Source organism: Perna viridis, chromosome 12, assembly GCF_037379345.1.
Source record: "Perna viridis isolate PV_CMFRI_1.1 ecotype Kerala chromosome 12, ASM3737934v1, whole genome shotgun sequence".
In the NCBI taxonomy this organism is placed as follows: Eukaryota; Metazoa; Mollusca; class Bivalvia; order Mytilida; family Mytilidae; genus Perna; species Perna viridis.
The window spans coordinates 6,402,822-6,426,425 of NC_142456.1; the positions used below are offsets into that span (position 1 = coordinate 6,402,822).

General features: G+C 33.8%; 1 protein-coding gene across 1 annotated transcript in view; it reads left to right on the forward strand.

The window, feature by feature from the left end:
- Nucleotides 1-787: 787 nt before the first annotated feature.
- The window catches only part of LOC148600992 (uncharacterized), a 40,765-nt gene continuing 17,948 nt past the window's right edge, over nucleotides 788-23,604 (forward strand). The window contains exon 1 of the mRNA XM_088554234.1: nucleotides 788-1,946. Coding sequence (XP_088410360.1) covers nucleotides 788-1,946 — 1,159 coding nt within the window. The remainder of the gene's footprint in view (nucleotides 1,947-23,604) is intronic.

Below are 23,604 nucleotides of genomic sequence, written 5' to 3' on the forward strand. Positions count from 1 at the left end.
TCAGATATTGAATTTTCCCATATTTGAGAAGTTAGCTAATACCTTGACTAAACGCATTATGTGCAAATGTAATTCATTATGCTCAATATACATATTCTGGTATGTATGATAAATCGATCGAGTTGGCCTTTTTACTAATTGTCTGACTGCTTGAAATGTTTTCTGTCGCTCAATTTCATGCAAATATTTCATCAATTGACAATACAGGGATGTGATAAACTGTCATCAGCTCCATCCCTATTTATTCCATGCATACAAGTCAATATTAGGATGGAAGAGCAATCAGAGATTTTATTTCCTTTTGCCAGTCCTGGGCGAAGATTGTGTTTGAAAAGAATGACCGATAATTGAATCATATTATCACTACGCCACCATTTAAATGTGCTCACTGTATAGGAAACATCCACTACTATACATATTGATGTAATTATAGATTCTTTGGTGGATTAATATTACATTTTTCTGGTATGGATTATTGGAGTAAAATGTCGAGTTTTCTCGTTTTAAATGGAAGAGGAGTCCTAAAGTAAACAGAGAAATTGAACGGATAAAATATATGATCGTATTATGTTAAAATGGAGAACTGACAAAGGTAAATACATATATAGATATATATTGGTATCAAGGTTCGGTAAAGAAACTGGGATATATCAATATGAAATATACCAATAACAAGAAAAATTACGTATCATTGTTGCAATAAAAACACAGTATAGGTCCTGGAACACCGCTTGGGAGCAATGCTTCTAATTAAATAATAAACATTGACCCGGAATTATCGACCAAAATGCCAAACTCAGGTCAGGAACGAGCTGGAAATCCAGGCGGAAACAATGGTCGTAACTATCTCTCTCCGGATGGTGCTGGGTGCCTGGACAAGTCACCGAGTTTACAACGGATACATCAGCAAAGCTCTACTGAAACTAGTGGGTTAGGAGCATCGGAATTCTCTTCAAGGGAAAGCATTCATAGCAATCAAAGTTTCAACGACCATAAATGTGACCATGGACATTTAGGTAGATATCGTCATGCCATGGTGGTACCTAAAGACAAAAAGAGCTTAGTGTCAAAATCAAGCCCGGAGAAGAAAAAAGATTTAAGTCCGGATTCTGAAATTAGAACTATGTTTACAGATAGTCCGAACTTTGATGACTTGTTCAATCAAGCTTCCTCGACCCGCTCACCTAATTCACGCTCACGGAATAATAATAATAATAATTATAGCCAAAGACAACCAGAAAGACAAAGAGTAAACCAAACGTATGGTGGGAGTCGGAACCGTAGTCCAAGCCATCAGAAAAACGACGACAGAAAGGAACAAAATTCAAAACGTAATGAAAACGAAACTAGGAATCGAAATCAAAGAGTTCCTAAGTTTGAATTACAATTGGAAGATGATTACTTAGAATGGACTCGAAGACGGAGTGGATCGAGAGGTTCTATTACGTCGAGAGGATCATTTCGTTCACGTTCCGGTTCAAACAAATTTCTCGGACAAGAAACGGATTCAGCATGGATGCGATGGGGACGTGCTCGGAGAGCATCAATTCAAAGGAAACTTGAAGTTCCGGAAGAAATTCCTCAGGAACGTGCCACTACACCGATAAAAAAGGCTCGACAGGAGCTAACAGCTCAATTTGTACACCCTGACCTTACGGATAAATATATATCTGAGGATGATATCAATTACATAAGGAGACATCGTCAAAGACAGTACCAAACATACCACACTATAGAAAAATCAAAGAAAAATGTACGTCTACTTTCAGCCCATACGGATATATATTTAAGTGCACGAGAGTGGAAAATTTTATCAAGTTTTTGGAAACATAAAGTTTTTCGTCGCTCAAGATATTTTTCTTTATTCTTTGTGATTTTAAGTATTATCGTTGTTTGTATAAGTGTTGCCAGTGACAAATGGATTATATACAACACAAGTCCGGACGGTAAGTCTTAATTTTTATTTCTATCTTGTTAAGTACTAATACATTTAAAATCAGACAATGTCAGTGGTATAGGTGAATAACCCACCGAACAATACGTTTTGAGTCTACTTACATGGGCGTATTATTTTACGTAACTATGGTCCTTTCCGTAAATAAATCTGTGTTTCGAAGATCTCATACTTTATCAACCAAATCAGGAACGATAATTCTTGCAAAGACCCAAATTTTAAATACAATCTATAAACTGTATTACTGATAAATACAGCCAACTGAAGAAAAACCAACACTGGTTATACGTCTAAACCGTGAAATTTTTTAATTAAAAATAGAAAAAGGAATTTTGTGGGTCTTTGACATGAATGTATTATCATGTATCTATTATTGGCAGTAATGATACTTAAAGATTAATTTGTCATTTATTACAATACTGATCCTATATAACTAAAACTGAAAGTTCGACTTGAAGTGAATGATCAAAATGTGGTGTTATCAAGGAGTCAAACTACTTGATGAACTATTCAAAATTGAAAACGATAACAGAGCAGTGAATATACAGTTCGAATCACTAAACAACTATCCATTTCAATTTAATGCAATATTTTATAAAGTTATTAATCAAAAATGAAAATAAATTCTTTTTGATTCCATATAATATTATGTAGGCAGTAGAGTTGGATAGCTTATTTTTACACGAATAATGTTTTTATAATTCCTCATTTAAAAAAATAATTTAAAAAAAATACAAGAATAAGAACAAGAATAATCAAATTCAAGTTTCACATCTGTATTCTCTAGTTGTCTTCAAAATTAAAATTAAGTTTATCAATAAATAAATAAATAAAAATGTATATCATTATAATTACTTTTGGAGTGAAAAAGGAAGTGAAACAATATCATTTTCGGTACTGTTACATCTCCAGTCTGGTTGTACGATTGTATACTAGGCTTGATGAAATTGTCGGTGTCTATTTTTTTTTTGGGGGGGGGGGTGTGGGGGGAGTAACTGCCTGGAAAGAAACAATATTTGGCATGCACGTAGTTACTGTTTGTATGATGTATGATTGGTAAAATGAAATGAATTCACGGTTTACCGAAACTTGTAGTTTATTTATCTCTAACTCAGATTGGAAGTTGAATCCAATACATTTACCACAACGCTTATATCGTTCGAAACAACTACATGTATTTATTTCAAGAAGTTTATTCCAGGGTTGGAAACACACTCAAATTCAAGCCAGTTCTGAATACAATTTTGCAATACATTTATTATATGGCTAAATAAAATTTTGCTAAAATTAGCCAGCCCTGCTAAAAAATAGCCAGTCTCGAGCTGGTGGACAGGCTAGTGCTTTTATTCTGTTTATTCAGTTGAGTCTTACTTAAAACCGATTCCAGTTGCAGATTCAGAAACCCTATAGGGGAGTTAGCTGACTTACATATGCATGTTCATGTGCCTAGCTTTGAAACATCAGGGAGAGCCCGCAGACCCTCTCTGATCAACCCGCGGACCCTGTCTGATCAACCCATGGGTCCATTGATATAATCAACACATTTATTTTATTAGAAATTTCCTTTGTATATGATATTTGAACAGCAAAGTCTCTTCTGTAAATCAATACCAACCATAACATGTATATTTTTCAATATAAAATCATAACAATTAATGGGGGTAGTTCTAGAGCAAAGATGTAAAATCATTATGGTTTCCGTATACAGACAGATGAATATGTTATGTTACAATTAGAATCTTAGTTTATCTCTGTACAGTAATAATGTAGCGTCTACTTTAAGACCAGATATTTCAAAGTGGCGCTTATTACATGAAGTTCAAACATTTTTTTTACTGCTAGCTAAGGCATGAATTTACAGTCATTGGGTGATTATAATTTTAAAAAATCATGAAAGCAGCATATGTACATTCGATACCATTTTGAATCGGAATAAAATCTTCATATCATGGCAAGGGTTCAATAACCTACGATATTACACTAGTGCAGGGCGCGGTTTTATAAACACTCTCAAATTGCGGTTTTGCTCAAATCCTTCCTCAACACAAATTCTGACCAATTAAGTTACTGTTTGTAAATATTTGAATAAATTATAAAATTATAAATTTATAATAAACGGCTTTTTGTATTAATATTTTAGAATTGTAATTCGTCATAGCACACACGCAGTGTAAGTACATATGATATATAATATAAAATATTTCAACTATTCATGCAATAATCCATCCTTGAGACTTTAGACAATTCAAGTTACAAAGAAATTGTAACGAAAAATGTGAACGGGTGGATGGATGGATTGATACCATGATCACTAAATACCCACACTCAAACCACCAGGGAGCATGGATAAATTAAAAGGACGACACATCCATGGAGGAAGTGAAAACAGGAATTACATGACTCCTTTCAAACACTATATTTTATTAAAAGACCTAGTTAGTGCAAATCTGTTCATTTGTATTGCTGAAAGATTGAATTATTCTCTTTAAGGTCAAACTGTTTTGTTCACGTTTGATAGGGCAACACCTGATACATTGTCAACGCGACATGAGTTCTGACGTCATAGGCAGCGAAGCTAAACCATAACCAATCAAAAAGATGAATAATTGAATACGGAATTTTCCCTGTTGCGTAAAGAGTTATAGAAAACATCGACCAATTTGGTTGTTGATGCATAAAACAACGGTATAAAATTTAGTACATAAAAACGAAAGATTAGTTTAATGCAATTGAATTAACCTATTTTATTCCGAATGAAAATTGAGTTATAGAAAACGGACAAACGCTATGTCATAAATTACATCTTTTTATACTTCCATTCATTATATATAATGGTATATAGAATCACCTTGTCCGTCGTCTGTTTCTCTGAATTTCGTCGCCAAATGATGAACTGATATCAAACTTTGTATTTGACTTTCTATATAGATGGGCTATATGTTATGAGTTTTTTTGGTTGCTGTCCGATATTAGTTTACCGTTTCCTGTGATTGTCGCGTTAGGGTATACCTGCCAAAACAACGCTTGCAACTTCATTTTTTGTAAATTTAGACAAACAGGAACAAATAATCATGCTTAAATTGAAACCTGACTACTCGTATACTTCGTATACTCGTTTGTTTCTACATGTACATTTATATATGTTTTCATGTTTTTTTTGTCTTCTTACCTTTTGTTTTGGGTCTGTTCTTTAACTAAATGTCTATTTTGAGTAAATTTATTTATTTCTTTGATTCTTCTTTTTGGTATACACATGTACGGTAAAGTACTAATATATCTAGTGGAGCTAACTTGCGTACATATAAAATAGGAAAGAAATCGTTGGACACATGTCCCAAACAGGACAACTCGGTACATTTCAATCTCGGCACAACAAAACTAACTTCATTAAGGTTTATACATTTATTGTAAACTCCTTTTCAAAATATCACAATAAACAACCTTTGGCTTTCGTCTGTTAAAACCAATCACGTGTGCCAAGACTAATATTCCTCGTTTTAGATACAATGTTATTTATTAAATTGTATTTAATTTCTTAACCCTTAAATATCATCTTTTCGCCGTGTAAAACGTTTAATTTCATTTCATCACACAGCATTTAGTACAGACATAGGTATATCTAAAACTCAAACACTTTTAGAGATAAATAGATGATAATACTCTGTTTTCGTATTGGAAAGAATAAAAAGCTTAAGAAATTTTTAGTGGCGAATCAAGGCGATTTTAGGGGTTGGAACCCTTTCAATGGAAAACTTTTTAATTACGTACAAATTTTGGACAAAAATGAGCAAATAAGAGCCTCGAACTCCCTTTTTCAACATTTCTGGATCCGCCCGTTGTTATTTTGAGAACGAAGCGTTTGTATATGATGAAACTTGAGTGGAAAGCTTGAAAATCCCAACATGATAAAGGGTCACATAACAGTTCGATTTTTTACTTCACCTAACGAATTATATCTCCTGGCTAGCGTTTTAAGTCTTCCTAACGAAAAAGATCACTTTTTTGTAATTATTCTAAACGGTTTTCTGTAATTAGGGAATGAAAAATAACATTCCTCATCCTCAATAGCATCAAGAGAAATCCTAAAAAAAATAACAACAGTTACATAACTAATGTGAAGTTTTGGTGCAACAAAACCGAAAGGTTAAAGTCCACGTGAAATATCATTTAGTTGAAAAATAAATAAATCGATAAATCGTCCTTACCTTTCGTAATATAGGTAGCGTATAAAACAACTAATAAATATAGCGTGAAACGTATCAATTATACAACAGTTTTTAAATATCAACAACCTAGGCGCTGCTATAGCAAAATAAAGAGGGAAAACAACAGAAAACATTTAGTCTAGTACTAATATTTCTATAGTGTTTATGCATGATGTAGAAACTACTTATTGGAATGAAAATAAAGATAACATGCATAACTATTAAGCAACCTTGTAGTGGGCTATTAAGTATTGAAATGCTAATAATATTTTACTCAAAATCTTTTTAAAAGATCACAATAAACAATGCACGCTATGAATTTACAGTATAGAAGCGCTGTGTATGTAACCGTAAACTTTTTTTTTATTATTGAGAAGTTGTCCATGTAAAAATCAGGCAAATCCTATTATATAGGTGGCACAATTTTTATTCATCTGAATGTTTCATTCCAATGTAATTTATATACCATATGTAAATCCAACAAATAAAGATTGTTTTGAAGCGACAAGGGATAAGGGTCAGAAAATGATTACAAAGCTTCCTAACAAAACAACAAAATTTTGCTCAAATTAAGGAGTTATCTCCCTTTTTTCAATAAATTTCAGTGCATTCTATGTAACTTATTTCTCTTTTATCGTCCAAAACCAACATTTAACTTGTAAAAAAAAGGATACATTTGTGAAATGGTTAAAAAATTGTGAAAACAAAATTTGTCATGTGCCATCGACTGCCTGTTTTTTTGCCTGGACACCATCTTAATCATTTATCAATGTTCTTTACATATACAAGTGGTCAACAGCTACAGATGAACCTTTAACGAATACCATAATTGAACTGTCAGTATCATTTAAAGTGGTGGGCGTGTTTTATCTTATAAACATAGAAAATAATAAAACATCATAACCTAACACCCTTGTAACTTAAAATGTTTTTTTGTGATTTACCCTTGGTGTTCATTTGCTCAAATTTGTTCGTTTTGGAAGAAAAAGTTGTTTCGTAACCAAGCAGATGTCTTCAACAAAGTACAGCAATTTGTCATAACTATATATCGTAATACGTTGATTGCAAATCGATTTATTTGCAGTCCTTGTGAAATTAGTGTTTATTTAGCTGAGCTTTGTAGAGTTATATATAATTTAGAGGGTTTATTTATCGGAGATTCTATTGTAATCACACAGAAAAGCCGTCTCAGAGGCTTTTAGATAGATCCATCTTAAACTTGTGTAATGCGAGTCCGATCAATAATTACAACCTTCAAAGTAGCTTTCGGTTAATCATGATCAATGTTTTATAGAAGCGTAAGAAATTGACACTTGCTTTAGTATAAAAAAAACTTACATTCAACTGAGATGACTTTGGGTTATTTCACTATGTATTTATAACTAATGCTGACATTTTCTTGTCTTAAAGACCGATCGAATGTTTTATATGATCATTGATGATTTATTTAGTTCGATTTGCTTTGTCAAAGAAAAATGGAAAATTAAGTCCATTGGAAAAAAATATACTAAATTATTTCTTTATATCTAAGGAAGACGAATTATGGGCTAAATGTATGCTCAGAAGTAACGATGCACTGATAATATTTGGTTGCATTTGAAAGAAACTATGAGGTAAAATTATAAAAAAAATAACTTGTTTGAGTACTTTTAAAGAACCAGACTAAAGCTGCATACCCTTATAGAGCACCTGCGTTTACATTTGGTTTTAATTTAATTTGTGTTTTCTCTGTGTCAGATTTTTTATTATTCCCCCTCGCTTTTCCCATTCCCAACACCATAATTCTCATTCCGATTCCCTTCCACCATATTCCCCATTCCAATTCCAATCAATCATGTTTCTCATACTCATTCCCATCCATCATATTCCTCATACCCATTCCCATCCACCATATTTTTCATTATCATTCCCATCCACCATATTCTTCATTTCCATTTCCATCCACCATATTCATCATTCTTATTTCCATCCACCACATTCCCATTCCCATCCACCATATTCTTCATTCCCATTCCCTTCCACATTCTTTATTTCCATTCCCTTCCACCATATTCCTCATTTCCATTTCCATTCACCATATTCTTCATTCCCATAACCACCCACCATATTCCTTATCCATTCCAATCCACCATGTTCCTCATACTCATTCCCATCCACCATATTCCTCATTCCCATTTCCATCCACCACATTCCCATTCCCAACCATTATATTCTTCATTCCAATTCCCATCCACCATATTCTTCATTCCCATTTCCATCCACCATATTCATAATTCTTATTTCCATCCACCACATTCCCATTCCCATCCACCATATTCTTCATTCCCATTCCCTTCCACCATATTCCTCATTCCCATTTCCATTCACCATATTCTTCATTCCCATTCCCTTCCACCATATTCCTCATTCCCATTTCCATTCACCATATTCTTCATTCCCATATCCACCCACCATATTCTTTATTCATTTCAATCCATCATGTTCCTCATTCCTATTCCCATCCACCATATTCCTCATTTCAATTTCCATCCACCACATTCCCATTCCCATCCATTATATTCTTCATTCCCATTCCCATCCACCATATTCCTCATTCCCTTTCATTCCATTATTTTCCGAATTCCCATTCCAATCTACCATATTTCGAATTCCAATACCTCAGCGAAAAAATAAAAAAAATACCGAACCACCTTTTTGTTTTAATTCATATACTTCACCATCATATTTCCTCATCCCAACACCATTTTCCCCATTCACATAAATGTACCCACATTCCAACATTCCAGCATCATTTATTCCATTCCTATTTTCCCCATCCCTACATTCTGCATGCCCATTTACCACTACCATATTTCCCATCACCACATTCCTCACCCTCGCCCTATACCATGGGATGTGATGTTATCAAATTTAAGAAATAAACTCTACAATTGTGTTGTTTATTCAAGGAATGACTGTAACATTTTTTCAAGCCATAATAAAATAACCTCAATCACGTAGTACATATTAAATAACCTTCGTTGCAGTTCATTTTTAACTGTGCACTACGGCAATGTGGTTATTTCAAATAGGCTAAACAAAGTAATATAATGAAGTATATGGTGGTTGGGAATAAGAATGAGGAATATGGTGGATGAGAATGATAATGAGGAATGTGGAAGGTGGGAATGGGAATGAGGAATATGGCGGATAGGAATGGTAATAAGGAATATGGTGGTTGGGAATGGAAATGAAGAATATGGCGGATTGGAGTGAGAATGATGAATATGGTGGTTGGGAATGATAATGAGGAATGTAGTGGTTTCGAATGATAATGATGAATATGGCGGTTGGAAATGATAATGTGGAATATGATGGATGGGAATGAGAATGAGGAATTTGGTAATGAGGAATATGGTAGATGGGAATGAGAATGAGGAATGTGGGGTTTGCAATGAGAATGTAGAATATGGTGGATGGGTATGAGAATGAGGAATGTGGTGGTTGGGAAGGAGAATGAGGAATATGAGGTTGGGAATAATAATGAGGAATATGATGGTTCGGAAAGATTATGAGGAATATGGTGGTGTGATATGAGAATGAATAATATGGCGGATGGAAATGAGAATGAGGAATATGGGGGTTGCAGTGAGAATGATGAATATGGCGGATGGGAATGAGAATGAGGAATATGGGGTTTGCAAAGAGAATGAAGAATATGTCGGATGGGAATGAGAATGACGAATATGGGGTTTGCAATGAGAATGAAGAATATGGCGGATGGGAATGAGAATGAGAAATGTGGGTTGATGGGAATGAGAATGAGGAATATGGTGGTTGGGAATGATATTGAGGAATATGGCGGTTTGGAATAAAAATGAAGAATATGGTGAATGGAAATGAGAATGAGTAATGTGGTTGATGGGGAAAATATTGAGGAAAATGGTAGAAGGGAATGAGAATGAAGAATATGGGGTTTGCAATGGGAATGAAGAATATGGCAGATGGGAATAAGAATGAGAAATATGGTGGATGGGAATGAGGATGAGAAATGTGGTGGATGGGAAAGATAATAAGGAATATGGTGGATGGGAATGAGAATGAAGAATATGGGGTTTGCAATGAGAATGAAGAATATGGCGGATGGGAATAAGTAGGAAGAATATGGGGTTTGCAATGAGAATGAAGAATATGGCGGATGGGAATAAGAAGGAAGAATGTGGGATTTGCAATGAGAATGAAGAATATGGCAGATGGGAATAAGAATGAGAAATATGGCGAATGGGAATGAGAATGAGGAATATGGTGGGTTGGAATAAAAATGAAGAATATGGCGAATGGGAATGAGAATGAGAAATATGGTGGACGAGAATGAGAATGAAGAATATGTTGGTTGGAAATGATATTGAGGAATATGGCGGTTGGGAATGATAATTAGGAATGTGACGGATAGGATTTGGGATGAACAGTCAGACAGTAGTTTTTGTTTTACTCCAAGACCGTTAGGTTTAACCAAATTCTAAATAAAAGTGTTCGGCATGATGAAATCTATCTGTGGTGTAATTTTGGTGAAGATATGTTGACCCATGTTTGAGTTATTGCCCTTTTTTGACGTTTTTGCTGTTTTTGATATTATTACTTTAAAAATATTCTCCTCAGAAACTACTATACAGAATTCAATGAAACATGACCGCCGTGGAGTTGAGTGGTGATGACAAAAGATTGTTCTTGTGGCCATTTTCCCGCTAATTTTTATACTTTCTTTGATTTCAACGATAATTGGTTTATAAAGTTAACATGGTCTCCTGATATGAATGGTGATGATGAAAACTTTGGATAGCAATGGTTTAACTTCATTTTATGTTCTTTTTTAGCAAATCTATAGTGGGCTAATGCCCCTTATATACCTGGTGGAATAACAGGGCATAAGGGAACCCCTGCCCAATTTTTTTCCAGAGGTTCTAAAAACACTTTGAAGGCATTTTCAATATTTTACAGTGCATTTGGTACTCTTTTGAACTTACAGCATTCTTCAATATATAATATCTTTCAGTAGTTTTTTTTTGTCAAACATTGTAACAAACATGATACCTTTACGTACTTAGTTAATTGGATATGATTTGTCAGGTGAGCGGTTCAGGCTCTTCGGGAGCCTCTTGTTGTATTTTGTTCCGTGTTTTGTTATTGAAGACTTTGAAGTGAACTCTGTAACTATTTACTATTTTTATAAAGGATATACGATGGTGCATTTGTTGCGTTCCACCATATTTGTTTATTGTTCTATTAGTCGTTTTTGCTCGGTGAAGCGACATAGAAATTGAAAAAAAATATTAAAAAAAAAAACAAATTAAAAACAAAACAATCAGGATTAAACCTTCAATTACTGTCTGTATTGACTAACGTTCGAATAGTGGCCTAAATATGATCAAAACTGACAATACAATACAAAATACAGAAGTGCGCCAATACGGGATATAGACGTCCAATATAGATATAGCCGTCCAATACGAGAATTAGCCGTGCAATACGAGATTTAACCGTCCAATACGGCTTTTACCCGTCCAATACGTCACATTGGACTGGTTAAAATCCATAATGCCCTAGCGCATTAGACTAGTTAGTCAGTAAAGGTAGAATTGCGTAAGGTTTTCCATATTGGCTGAGTTATTGGTCCTCGGCTAGAAATATTGGGAGTGGCTACGCCTCGGGCCAATTTAGAAAACCTTACGCAATAATACTTTATTACCATCATTCCTGTAGCGTGCTCGCCTTGAGTGCGAAAGGCTATGGGTGTCATATCCGGTCGAGTAACAGCGTAGATAAATTGATAGTTACATTCCTTGAACAGATTCGCGCAACGATTTGACGGATCGATGACCGTTGACTAATTGATCGCTGACGGATCGATGACCGATGACCGGTGACCGATCTGATCGCAGTATTGTTATGTAAAATGACGTAAGATCTGCTTGCAATAAAAGAAATGTAAAATTAAAGTATAAATTGATGTTTAATTCTATTACATTATTTAAATATGTGTAAAATTGACAAAGAAAACAACAAAAAACCATAAAATATAGTGACCGCTCTGTGGTCACGTGATGCGATCACCGGATGGATCGGTTTGACGGATCGATGACTGACCGGAAACTGATCGGTGATCGATGACCAATCTCAATTTTGTTGCACGGATCGGTTCAGGTACTGTAGTGCTTCTTCCCTAAACATAGTGACAACTTAACTTAAGAGTCAGAATGAGTTGCCCGAGTGGGATGGCATGCTTTTCGTCGGATAGTTGTTTCTGTGAGCAAGCACAAAACAGATCCGGTCACATGTCGCACTAGTACAATGTACGGTCTGTGTGATTAACTTTTCCCTCCCCTCCTGAAATGCATAAAAAATCTTCCAGAGGGCGTCAAGCCAGAATCAATCAATGAATCCATTTTGGTTACCTGCCAAAGACTTGTTAACTTCGTGCAACTGTACTTGATCTGCTGGTATGGATTGATCTAATTCATTGCTATATTTTGATATTGCAATCGCATGATGGATCTCATTACATGGTACTACAACAAAGGATGTACTTAATGACGATCTTTATATTAATTTAGCTTTTCTAGTCAAAAGACTCAAAGCCATGCTACTAATTCATTGTATTAGTGTAATTACACTGACATTTAGGGAAACCGTATTCTCCCTTTCCGGGGGATAGCTTTTTTTCTTATTAAGCACTGCGTGGTATTCCTGTGCTGCATTTCTGAATGCTTGTCTGTAAGAGTTATTTTTCTTTCATGAAAGAGCGGTTATACAATAAAACGTGCCTTTTTCATATTATGCAGTGACTCCACTGGTTTTGCGAGCATTATATACTTTTTACCTTGAATGGTGTCCAATCAAATGCATTGTACAATGTTACATCGTTTTTTTAGTTTTTTTGTATGAATTTACGTAACAAAATAAGGATTGACTGTAAATTATCTGTTTACATACATGGAAGAGTAATCAAGGGAACCAAGGTAATAGCGGTAATCAAAAGAAAGAAATCCAGTGACAAAGACCAGACATGGAAAACAGACATACACAACAAAGAACATAAATAACTAAATCATACATACAAAGTAACTATGTAAATAATTCAAACACGTTGCCAAATTCATGTTTCACAATGCAATTACTAGTATTTCCTAACTGATTTGTCAAGCGTGTAATAGTTTTCCTTTCCTCTTTCGTATACACTGGACTTGACTTTTACGAGTAACTCGGCGAGTGAACGCACCATCCTCCCAATTTTGATAGAGTTCGAGTTATTCATTTACTTTTGTTATTTTGGTTGCTTTATGTTCTTTGTTGCTACAAGATTGAAATCAAAACTACAGAAGTTTTATGGTCATCATCATGAAGTAGTGGATCATAATGGTGTACTCATCTGCACCATAAAAAAGTCTGATTTGTTCAACGTGTTTTCATTTTCTCTTTCGTCTGCCACCACATGACTTTAATGAGAAACTCGTTTGCTCATTTACTTTTGTTACATTGTATATATTATTTTAGTTACTTTATATTATTTGTTGTGTATGTCTGCTTCCCATGTCTAATCTTTTTCCCTGGATTACATTCATTTGCTATTGTTACTTTGTATGTATGATTTTAGTTACGTTTTGTTCTTTGTTGTGTATGTCTCTTTTCCATGTCTAGTCTTTTCCCTGGATTACATTAATTTGCTTGTGTTACTTTGTATGTATGATATTAGTTACTTTATGTTTTTTGTTGTGTGTCACTGTTTCCCATGTTTAGTCTTTTTCCCTGGATTACATTCGTTTGATTTCCGCCAGAATCTTGGTCCCATGATTATTCTTTTGCTTTCTATGCTATATTTTTATGATTCTATAACAACAGGAGCTCATCATTTTAACGCAACTAAAGTAACGGTATATTATAAATGTATCTATTTTCCCGAAGAAGAACATATAAAGTGGAGCATCTCTTCATATAACAAGCTATTTTTTTTTTCTAATAGCAATGTTATTGATATTAAGTTCGTTCGCCTCATGGTATCAACAAGACTATCCATGTTTGGTTATTTCTATGGTCAATTTGATTCAAGAATTGGCGATGATAAAAAATTTGTCTATTGAAAAATAATATAAATTTTCCATGTGCATATTGTTTATGGCGTGCATTTTTCAATAGACAAAATTTTTATCATCACCAATTCATATAAATTAATTTTAAAACATAGTTTCATCTTTAAACATGAGAAAAGTAGCTCTGAATTTAACTGAATAAGGGCGTGTCAATATTTTTTATCCAGTGAGATGTAACAATATTATTTAAACCAATCAGATTACAGTATTTATCTCAAATTAATTTATATACTGTTAACTGAATACGTTTTTTTCTAGCAATCCATAACATCGTATCGAACATAAATTTGCATTGTGTAAGATAAATACTTTCACATAAAGATGTTTTAAAATAGTTGATGGCTGAAAATGATAATGCCTAATAGCACGTGCAAATTCACTAATCTACAATGGATATGCCATGCTACCAGAGTTTTTAAATTGAAAACAATATGAGCTTCTATCCATTGTTAAAGTCAAATTGCTACAAATTATTGGTACTTTCTCATTGTTCCAATAGAATTTTTCAATGAGCGCAAAAAAGTTGTTGAACATTATAGTAAAGGATTAAATTTCGAAACTTATCTTCAATACTTACGCGTGCCTTATGAAGAAAAAAACCTAAGTTCAAGTGTAATTTGTAGCATTATATAGCTACTAAGAAAACGTAAATCTAATAGTTTTGTTTCCTGGCTGCATTGTATAGGTATGATATCCTCTATTTTGTTGTATGTCTGAAAAAAATATTAATTGCAAGTATAGATCAGCAATACGCATTTAGAATTTTCATTTAATTTTGGGACAAGGTTTTCCTTGAAATGATCGAATTGTGTATTTTAGATAAAAAATAAACCTTTTATAGTTTTGATCAATCAGGTACTGTGGTATTTAGTTGTTGTTTGAATTAACAACTACGTAACTACAATCATATCCAACAATATAAATTACATCTACATGATATCTAACACTTAGATTATCCTTGATTTGTTTCAAATACTGAACTCATTACCAATTTCACGTTTGATCTAGTTTTTCACTGCTCGTACCTTGCTACATTTTGACTTGACAGTTGTAAAAAGCTTAATGTCAGTAAGTCTTTTTTTCAGGTACTGTCAATTAATGTCCTGTCTTTGTCAAGTCTTTAAGGACAACATGTATCTCCTTGATCTAGTCGTAGCATACTCGCCGCTAGTGTGGGTCGATCCGCGGCAAAACCGTACCATCACATAGCATGACAAGCATGTGGCATTTAGAAGATAGAGTGATGGGTCAATGGCTCGGAGTTTGGTTCATGTGTCTGAGTGGGTGACCATGCTTACCTGCTGGCTAACTAATCCATTGAAGTCCGGTTCATTGAGTCGGACGGACTATCACAAAATCGGGCGTCTTCGATTGATCAAACGTTTTTTGTCCAAAAATGCATAAGTTACTTTGTATCTACAGAAACCACGTAAAATCACTTTCACTCAATCAAAATGCATTTCTAATGTTCAAAACTGCCACCAGAAACGTGCGTGTTCTTTCAATGTCAACTTTGTTCCGGGTGTCAAAAGAATAGGCCTGCAGCAGCGCTAAGCTTGTCGTAAAAAGGCGACTAAATAGTGCTCAGAACCCTAGCCGGGGGCTAGGGCGCTCTGCCCACTGAGCAACTGGGTTGTGTGCCCCAGGTGGTAGAATGGGGTATCCCTGGCAGGTTACATGCTGGGGTTGTCAGGCTATAATACGGAAAACTTGATCGGAAACCATAGTGGTGCACCGTGTTGGGAAAGATGCCACGTTCCTCGCACGTTTAAGAATATCTACTGTGGTATTCTCCCGGAGTAGGAACCATAGGGCTCCGCCACAGGAGGCTACATTGCCCGACCCTACCCACCTATACCTATTTCCAGTGGCAATCAAAATTTCTCGACCCCATTATCTTTGTGTCCCATCCCATTTTTCATTTCTTTATTTCATGTTCATTTTATCATCCACTTCATGTTCATCGTCTGAATATAGCTGAAGTATTGCTGCTCGGACGTTAAACCCCAACAATCAATCAATCATTCAATCAATAAAATTACTTTATGAACCTTCAGAATTCAGTGTAAACACATTATAGCAATCCAACACAATTATAAACCATCATATTAGGAACGCCCACCTAAATATTTTCTATATACTTCGATTATTAGCATCTGTTGACAGACATATGCTTGTTTGTTTTCGTGGATGAACCAAATGACGTAGACCTAATCGGTTATATTGGGTGCGATATGTTATTTGTATTCTTTTGTGGAAAATGATGTATTCAAATGAGCTTGTAAAATTAAATGTCTTACGTGTATGAGAAAGATAATAATACTATAATGCACTTTCACCCACGACTTGTCTGCGAGACAATATAAGTATTCAGTTTTCTGATGCGATTTATATCATAAATTATTTACCACAAATTACAGTTTTACGAAATTCAAAAGCTGCAAAACACTAACTTGCATTCCTTATTTTGAACTTGGTGAGTTCACGGTGCTGGATTTTGGTTTCTTTTTCGAAGTGTTTTATTTTGAGTACTTCTCATGAACAATTTATTTTAAATCTCTTGAAATATGTGTACAATCGCAACACAGTAATGATATTTTTATTATTTTGAGCACTAAAGTAGCGATCGACAAATACAATCTTGTTAATTATTGTGCCCCACTAAACGGTTAGATTGTATATTGGAATCACATTAACCGTTTGTCATCCAGTCCTTCATGTTTCCTGTCATTCCGTCTGCATTTCGTCGCAATTATTCCAGCTCAAGGTAAATGGATTGATTTTAAATTTGGTGTGACTTTATGTAGATGTGCATGCGTTGTAATCGATTCATGATGCTTTATAAGATCTACTTCCTGTTCCGTGTGACCTTGCAAATTTCCACTATAAGAAAAATCCTGGCTCCTTATGAATGGAGTTATTGCATTTGTGAAAATTGTCTTATGTGGAAGAGTAATCAATGGAACCAAGGTTATAGCGGTAATCAAAAGAATGTAATCCTGGAACAAAGACCAGACATGGAAATCAGACATACACAACAAAGAACATAAAGTAACTAAAATCATACATACAAAGTAACAAAAGTAAATGAGCAACTCGGACTCCACTAAAAACTGGGAGCATGGACCAGGTGCACCGGTAGGGTAAGCGTCCTCTGCTTTTCTAGAAACACCCGCCGAGTTGCTCATAAAAAGTCAAGTCCGGGGTAGACAAACGAGGAAAGGAAAACTATGACCCGTTGAATAAATCAGTTTTCATTGTGCTGATGGATACACCATAACGATCCACATCGAAGGGACATTTGTTGTAAGCAATTTTGGTTGCTGTTCGACATCAACTTCCAGTAAGAGTGGGGATGACTAGTTTAACAACACGTACAACTTCATATCACTACGAAATTTCACGTCTATTCAAAATTTGTGCAGTTATTTGTAAAATTGTCTGCATTTAACGACCAGGCCTAGGCAAGTACAGATATTTGGTTTTGTGTGTGTTGCTTGCTAGTCGATTCTTCGTTTAAGAAAAGTAGAAGTTCCAGCTGTACTTATGACCGAGGGATAAAGCAGAAACAATATATATAGATAGATTTTTTTTTCAATTTGTGCGAATGAAAGTTCCCAGCAAGTAAAGAAATTCCGAATACAAATATTTTTTTACAGAACTATACTTAGCATTTGCACATCTGTCCAATCAAACGAAATTGCACTGACAGACAAGCGCTTTAAGTAATATAACTAATTAATTTACGTATTTATGATATCAATATTTTTACGGTAAGCACCTTTATGTCACACTGAAAATGAACTCACAAAATCTAAATGACTTGTTGTAGATTGATTTTTGAAAGAGTCACACTGTCTTTCACATGTTGTTACTAATTCATTGATAAAAATGGTTATCTCCATAATTTAAAAAAAAATGTTTATGTTAGCTTTCATTGTTGATAGAATGTTTCCATAGCAAGGATTTCTGATAGACCTTTAGTCCATTTTACGTCGTTGTCCTTATAGTAATTTCATATTTGTGGGCGTGGTCTCACAATAAATATCCTAATAGCAGTGACGTGGAACATGAATAATTCAACTTCAGATGTATTACTCACTGTAAACATCAATGATCATGTCTAAAGTAAGTTGATTTTTTGTAAAATGGTAGCAAAATATTTCCGATGATGCAAAAAATATGCAACTAAAGTCTGTTGGTTCACTATTGAATGAAACTATAAAATCATGTCTATTAAAACTTCACCTCAAAGCTAATTTTGGGCAATTCTCAGTAAGGATAAAAAAAAAATAGGAAAATACTAGTGTTTATATTTCCTTGCTTTTACTGAAGTAATTCTGGTATGTAAATTGGGAAAACAATTACAACTTTTATATTTGCAACTCTGTTACCGTGGTAATCAAAGGACCAAGATTCTACATTGTTGCAGAAATCAAAGTAATGTAACCCAGGGAGACAGGGAGAAAGACTAGACACGGAAAACGGACACACGCAACAAAGAACATAAAACAACTAAAATAGATAGAAACAATGAGCAACACGGACCCTACTAAAAACTGGAAGCAAGTAATTTCAATCTACTGCTTAAATGGCTATTTTGTGCTATTTTCAATTTTCTGTTGTCATAGGAACAATTAATAGATTTATAAAATGAATTTGTTCTGTATTTTTCAACACCTACATTTTAACATCATATATAATTATTTGTCATAGTTGTTATACTGCTGTTGAAATTCTTGGTCAAAAAGGGGTCTACAAATACCTTTCTATAATGGTCATTTAGGCATAAAAAAAATGTTATTATGAGCAAATTTCAATTTACAATTACAAAAACTGCACCCATAAATAAGTGTTTACTTTACATGTTACATAGCAAAAAAAAGACGAAAATATGAATTTTGGAATATTTCGTGTTGAAACACGAGAAAAATGTATGTTTATAAAAACTAAAATTTTGATATTAGCCTTTTTATTGACCTTGAAATAAGAAAATTTGTCTCTGAAGTTTAAAATCTTCTATTTAATTCTTTAACAGTAACTGTTCAATTTACTTCAATTGATAAAAAAAAAAAATAATAAGTATGAATGAAATGCTCCGTTGAAAACCACAAAAAAAAAATCAATTTTCTAGAAATTTACCATAGTTACCATTTTTTCTTCACATTTCTCAAAACCAAAACAATAATACTGCAGTTTTCAATAATGTTCTTGTGCAAGGACAGTTTTATCTACTTTTGAAAGTATACAGATATTTGGAGGTGCATTTTCGTACTGTTTGGTATTTCATATTGTATAAATTAAACTAAAAAAGTGACTATGTTTTGAAACCACTGTAGACACTTGTAATACCCTAGAATGTGAAAACAGGGATGTGACTATTTATAAAAATTGGCTGTATACTTATTATTAAGTTATCAAACTATTCAAAGCTTTAATTTATAATGTCATGGTTCCCGTGATAACGTCCATTGAAAACAGCAAAGTTTACTTTTTGTTAGTTATGGTAAGTATTAACTGTTGGCAATGCGTTTACAAAAATAAAAACAAATTCTGCTTATTTCCCAGTTTTAGTGGAGTCTGAGTTGCTCATTTGCTTTTGTTACTTTGTATGTATCATTTTAGTTACTTTATGTTCTTTGTTGTGTATGTCTGTTTTCCATGTCTGGTCTTTGTCCCTGGATTACATTCTTTTGATTACCGCTATAACCTTGGTTCTCTTGATTACTCTTTGATTACCGCTATAACCTTGGTTCTCTTGATTACTCTTTGATTACCTCTATAACCTTGGTTCCCTTGATTACTCTTTGATTACCGCTATAACCTTGGTTCCCTTGATTACTCTTTCGATATTGGTAAGTCATACAGACTTACTTGAAGAAATTCGAAAGTTTCAGGCTTCCACATGTTTTTCATGCGTACTTAAAAATGCTCTACAGAACATTAATGCCAAGGTTGATTTATATAATACGATGAAAATAGTTCTGTATTAGCAAAAAAAAAATCATGAAACGTTACCTGGGAAGAACATGAATTGTAAATTGTTATAAAGATATGAGACAGCTGAAATCTGAAAACCTATCGATGGTTCCTGTTGTCCGAGCTACCTTGAATCTTGGTCCGAAGTGTCAGATGTTTCCTTTAAACGTCATTGTGTTCATGCACTGGAATCATATTTTCTGCCATCTTGCAAAAAACTTATCAACCTGAATTAGTATGTCAGATCTACGATTTCGAACTTACCATTTTTGGATTTTCCTCAAGAATTAGATATTTCGTATCAATAGGACTGATGCATGTAAGCCTTGCCACGGGACTATGTGAATTTAAGAGAACAGTTTGGAAAGTGATTGTTATGTTTGTTAATATAGATTAAAAACTACAATAATTTCAAATAAAAACGTTAATACATAAATATCGATAAAACAATTTTCACACTAATAAGTTTAGTTACAGCAAAAAATGAGAAATTCCGATAACTATGTATATACCCTGAAGTAGTAAACTAAACTCAAAGCGGTGATCGGTTATGAACGCATTCAAGAGAAAATTTAAGAGTAAAAATAAATCTAGAAAAATACAAGTCCTATAACCAATTTTTGAATTAAAAAATGAGAAATTATTTCCATTACCAAACAGACAGAACAATTTTCACTCATATTTCAGGCCCCTAACACATATATGACGCCACTGACGTGCAGTCCCTGTATAATACCCTTTTCACCCATCCCGATTTCCAACATGAATTTGATTGATTCAAGTCTTCTTTTAAGATCAGAAAGAAACGATATATAATATATCTACAGGTTACATGGTTTAATGTAATGGTATGTATGGCTTAAATCCATTGATTGTCACAGCTTGAATGAAAACAGGGAGTTGACGGTTGTAGGTTAATAGCTAATCGATGGGGATAAAGGAACGTAGACATATCAGAGTAATAGGTCAATCCATAGACAGATGTCTTCATATTGATAATTTCGTTTTTTTTCCGACGCAGTCGCTATACTTAGTTTCGCTTTTTACCCTTTGACCCTAGGGACGTAATTCTGTTTCCCGACTGGACAATATACACATACTGCCTGCAATTGAGGGTGGTATATTGGATTACCACACGAAGGAAGACGTCGAGGGCGATCTTCTTTCCTGAGTGTGGTGGTCCAGTATACCAACCTCAACTGCAGGCAGTAGTGTTATATTATACTGAATACCGTTTTAACCAGTATACCACCCTTCTATTGATAAACAAATATCAAAAGATCCATTGACTTAATATTTCTCATTGTGAAGTGTTTTTTTTTCCTCTACAAAACCATCCTTAAAATAGTCGTCCGGTGTCTTTGTTTTAGACGGAAATTAGAAAATGGACAGTAATACCGGACTGCGTAACGGTAAGGTCAAGATAAATTTCCGGTAGGAGCGGGTGGTATACTGGAAGGAAGGGTGGTATACTCAAAGGAAGGGTGGTATACTGGAATACCACTTATCATTTTATCCAATCAATTTTCTAGAATTTAATATGAAGTATAATATATACTGATAATTTAGTGGCATTAGAAAAAAAACGGTATTGAAAATTTGAAATTGCTTGTCATATGTCAAGTGGTTTCTATAATAAATACGTATAAAATCCTTTGCTATGATCGGTGTGATGCCTGGATGAAGTGTAAAATTTTGTCTATAGCACACTTTTTAACATATTGACAAATATAATTATAAGTACGTTATACAATGTAATCTGGTTTTAGCAGTCTCCTATTTTGTTACGCATTACTTATATTTAAGTTCGGGGTAATTCAAGAGAAAGGATTGATTCTGATTCAAAACGTTACTTAGTCATGATTGATTATATGAATCACCGACTGTGGACCAATCGACGTTTATGACATCACATTAAACAAGTACTATCTTTAAAAAAAGATAGCCGACGCAATAAAATTTTACTTCTAAGTTTCTACGTTTCTTTCAAAGAAATAACACATGGCACACAATTTCAAATTTTCGATAAAGTTTTTTTGAACGCAATTTCAAATTTTCTATACCATTTTTTTTTTTAAACAAAAATATTATACAAAATAACAATGGCTACCTAAATTTACTACCCTATTGGATAGCTTGTTTCAAATCAAAATTTTACTAAAATATAAATGGTTGTAAATACAGTACCAATGATTGGCATACTTTGTAACAAATCAAGATAGTTTAGTTTTTTGAGCACCAAGAATTGTATTTTGTCCATTAATTAAACCTGTAGCAAATTTTATTGATGTCGTTATTGGCAATTCTCTGGTTTGTTATATCAAAATTAACATGTACCTTAAATGTTAAATTTATATTTCTCAATTTGAATAAAGTGCATACATGAATTATTTGTTTCAAAAGAAAAAAAATGGTTTGATGTGGATTTGACAACGCATTTCCTGTTTAATAATTGAACTACCTGAAAGTATCAAAAATGCGATAAGGAATTCAAATCCACAGTTTTCATGTCGCCATGCCACCTACTTCCTTTATGTAGCATAGAAACGTATTTGTTAATTGTACATGTCTCCGAGGACTGTCTCATTGCGTGGTTTCTTCTTTGTAGAATTAGAATTACTTGTTATTCAGAATCAGATGAATAATCATTAACTATTCTGCTGAAGTCACTCCTCAATTCAAAACATGTTCTAGTAAGTTTTAATCTTAACGTGGTGATGAATCCTTCAATGTCGATTACATCCACGTTGATAAAGTAGAAATGGGAATCTAGATATTTTGATTTTTTTTAAAGAAATTCACTATATCCTCGGAGGTCCTTTTTGCTGTCCGTATTAAATTATAAGTTCGAATATTTGTCGCAAAATTTGTAGGCTAAGACTTATGTTCATGGTTACTCAACAAAAGTTCAATGAAGGGCAATCAAGGTTAAAACGATATTCACATCCGGAAGTCAAGATAAAAAACACGCAAGACAATGGACAAATACCACGAAAAGGAAAGAGGTGCAATCCCCAAAAAACATAGAACGAAATTTTAAAAACCTTTCTAGAAAAAAAATAAATAAAAATCATAGAAAAATTAATTGGATGTAGTAAATATCCATAATATGATAGTGAGTGCCAAAGAACGCCAAGATTTAACAATTTAGTGGAATTTGATAGACAGAAAGAATAAAGAGCACCAGACAGTTGTTGTCTAAAAAAATATCATGAATGCATCACCATAATTAATTGACTGCATCGATTAAAGAGAAATAAATAGATAGCATTAAAAAAGAGAGATAACTCTTTCTTGTGTAATATTTTGTTTGCATTGTTAGAGAACTTTTACATCATTTTTT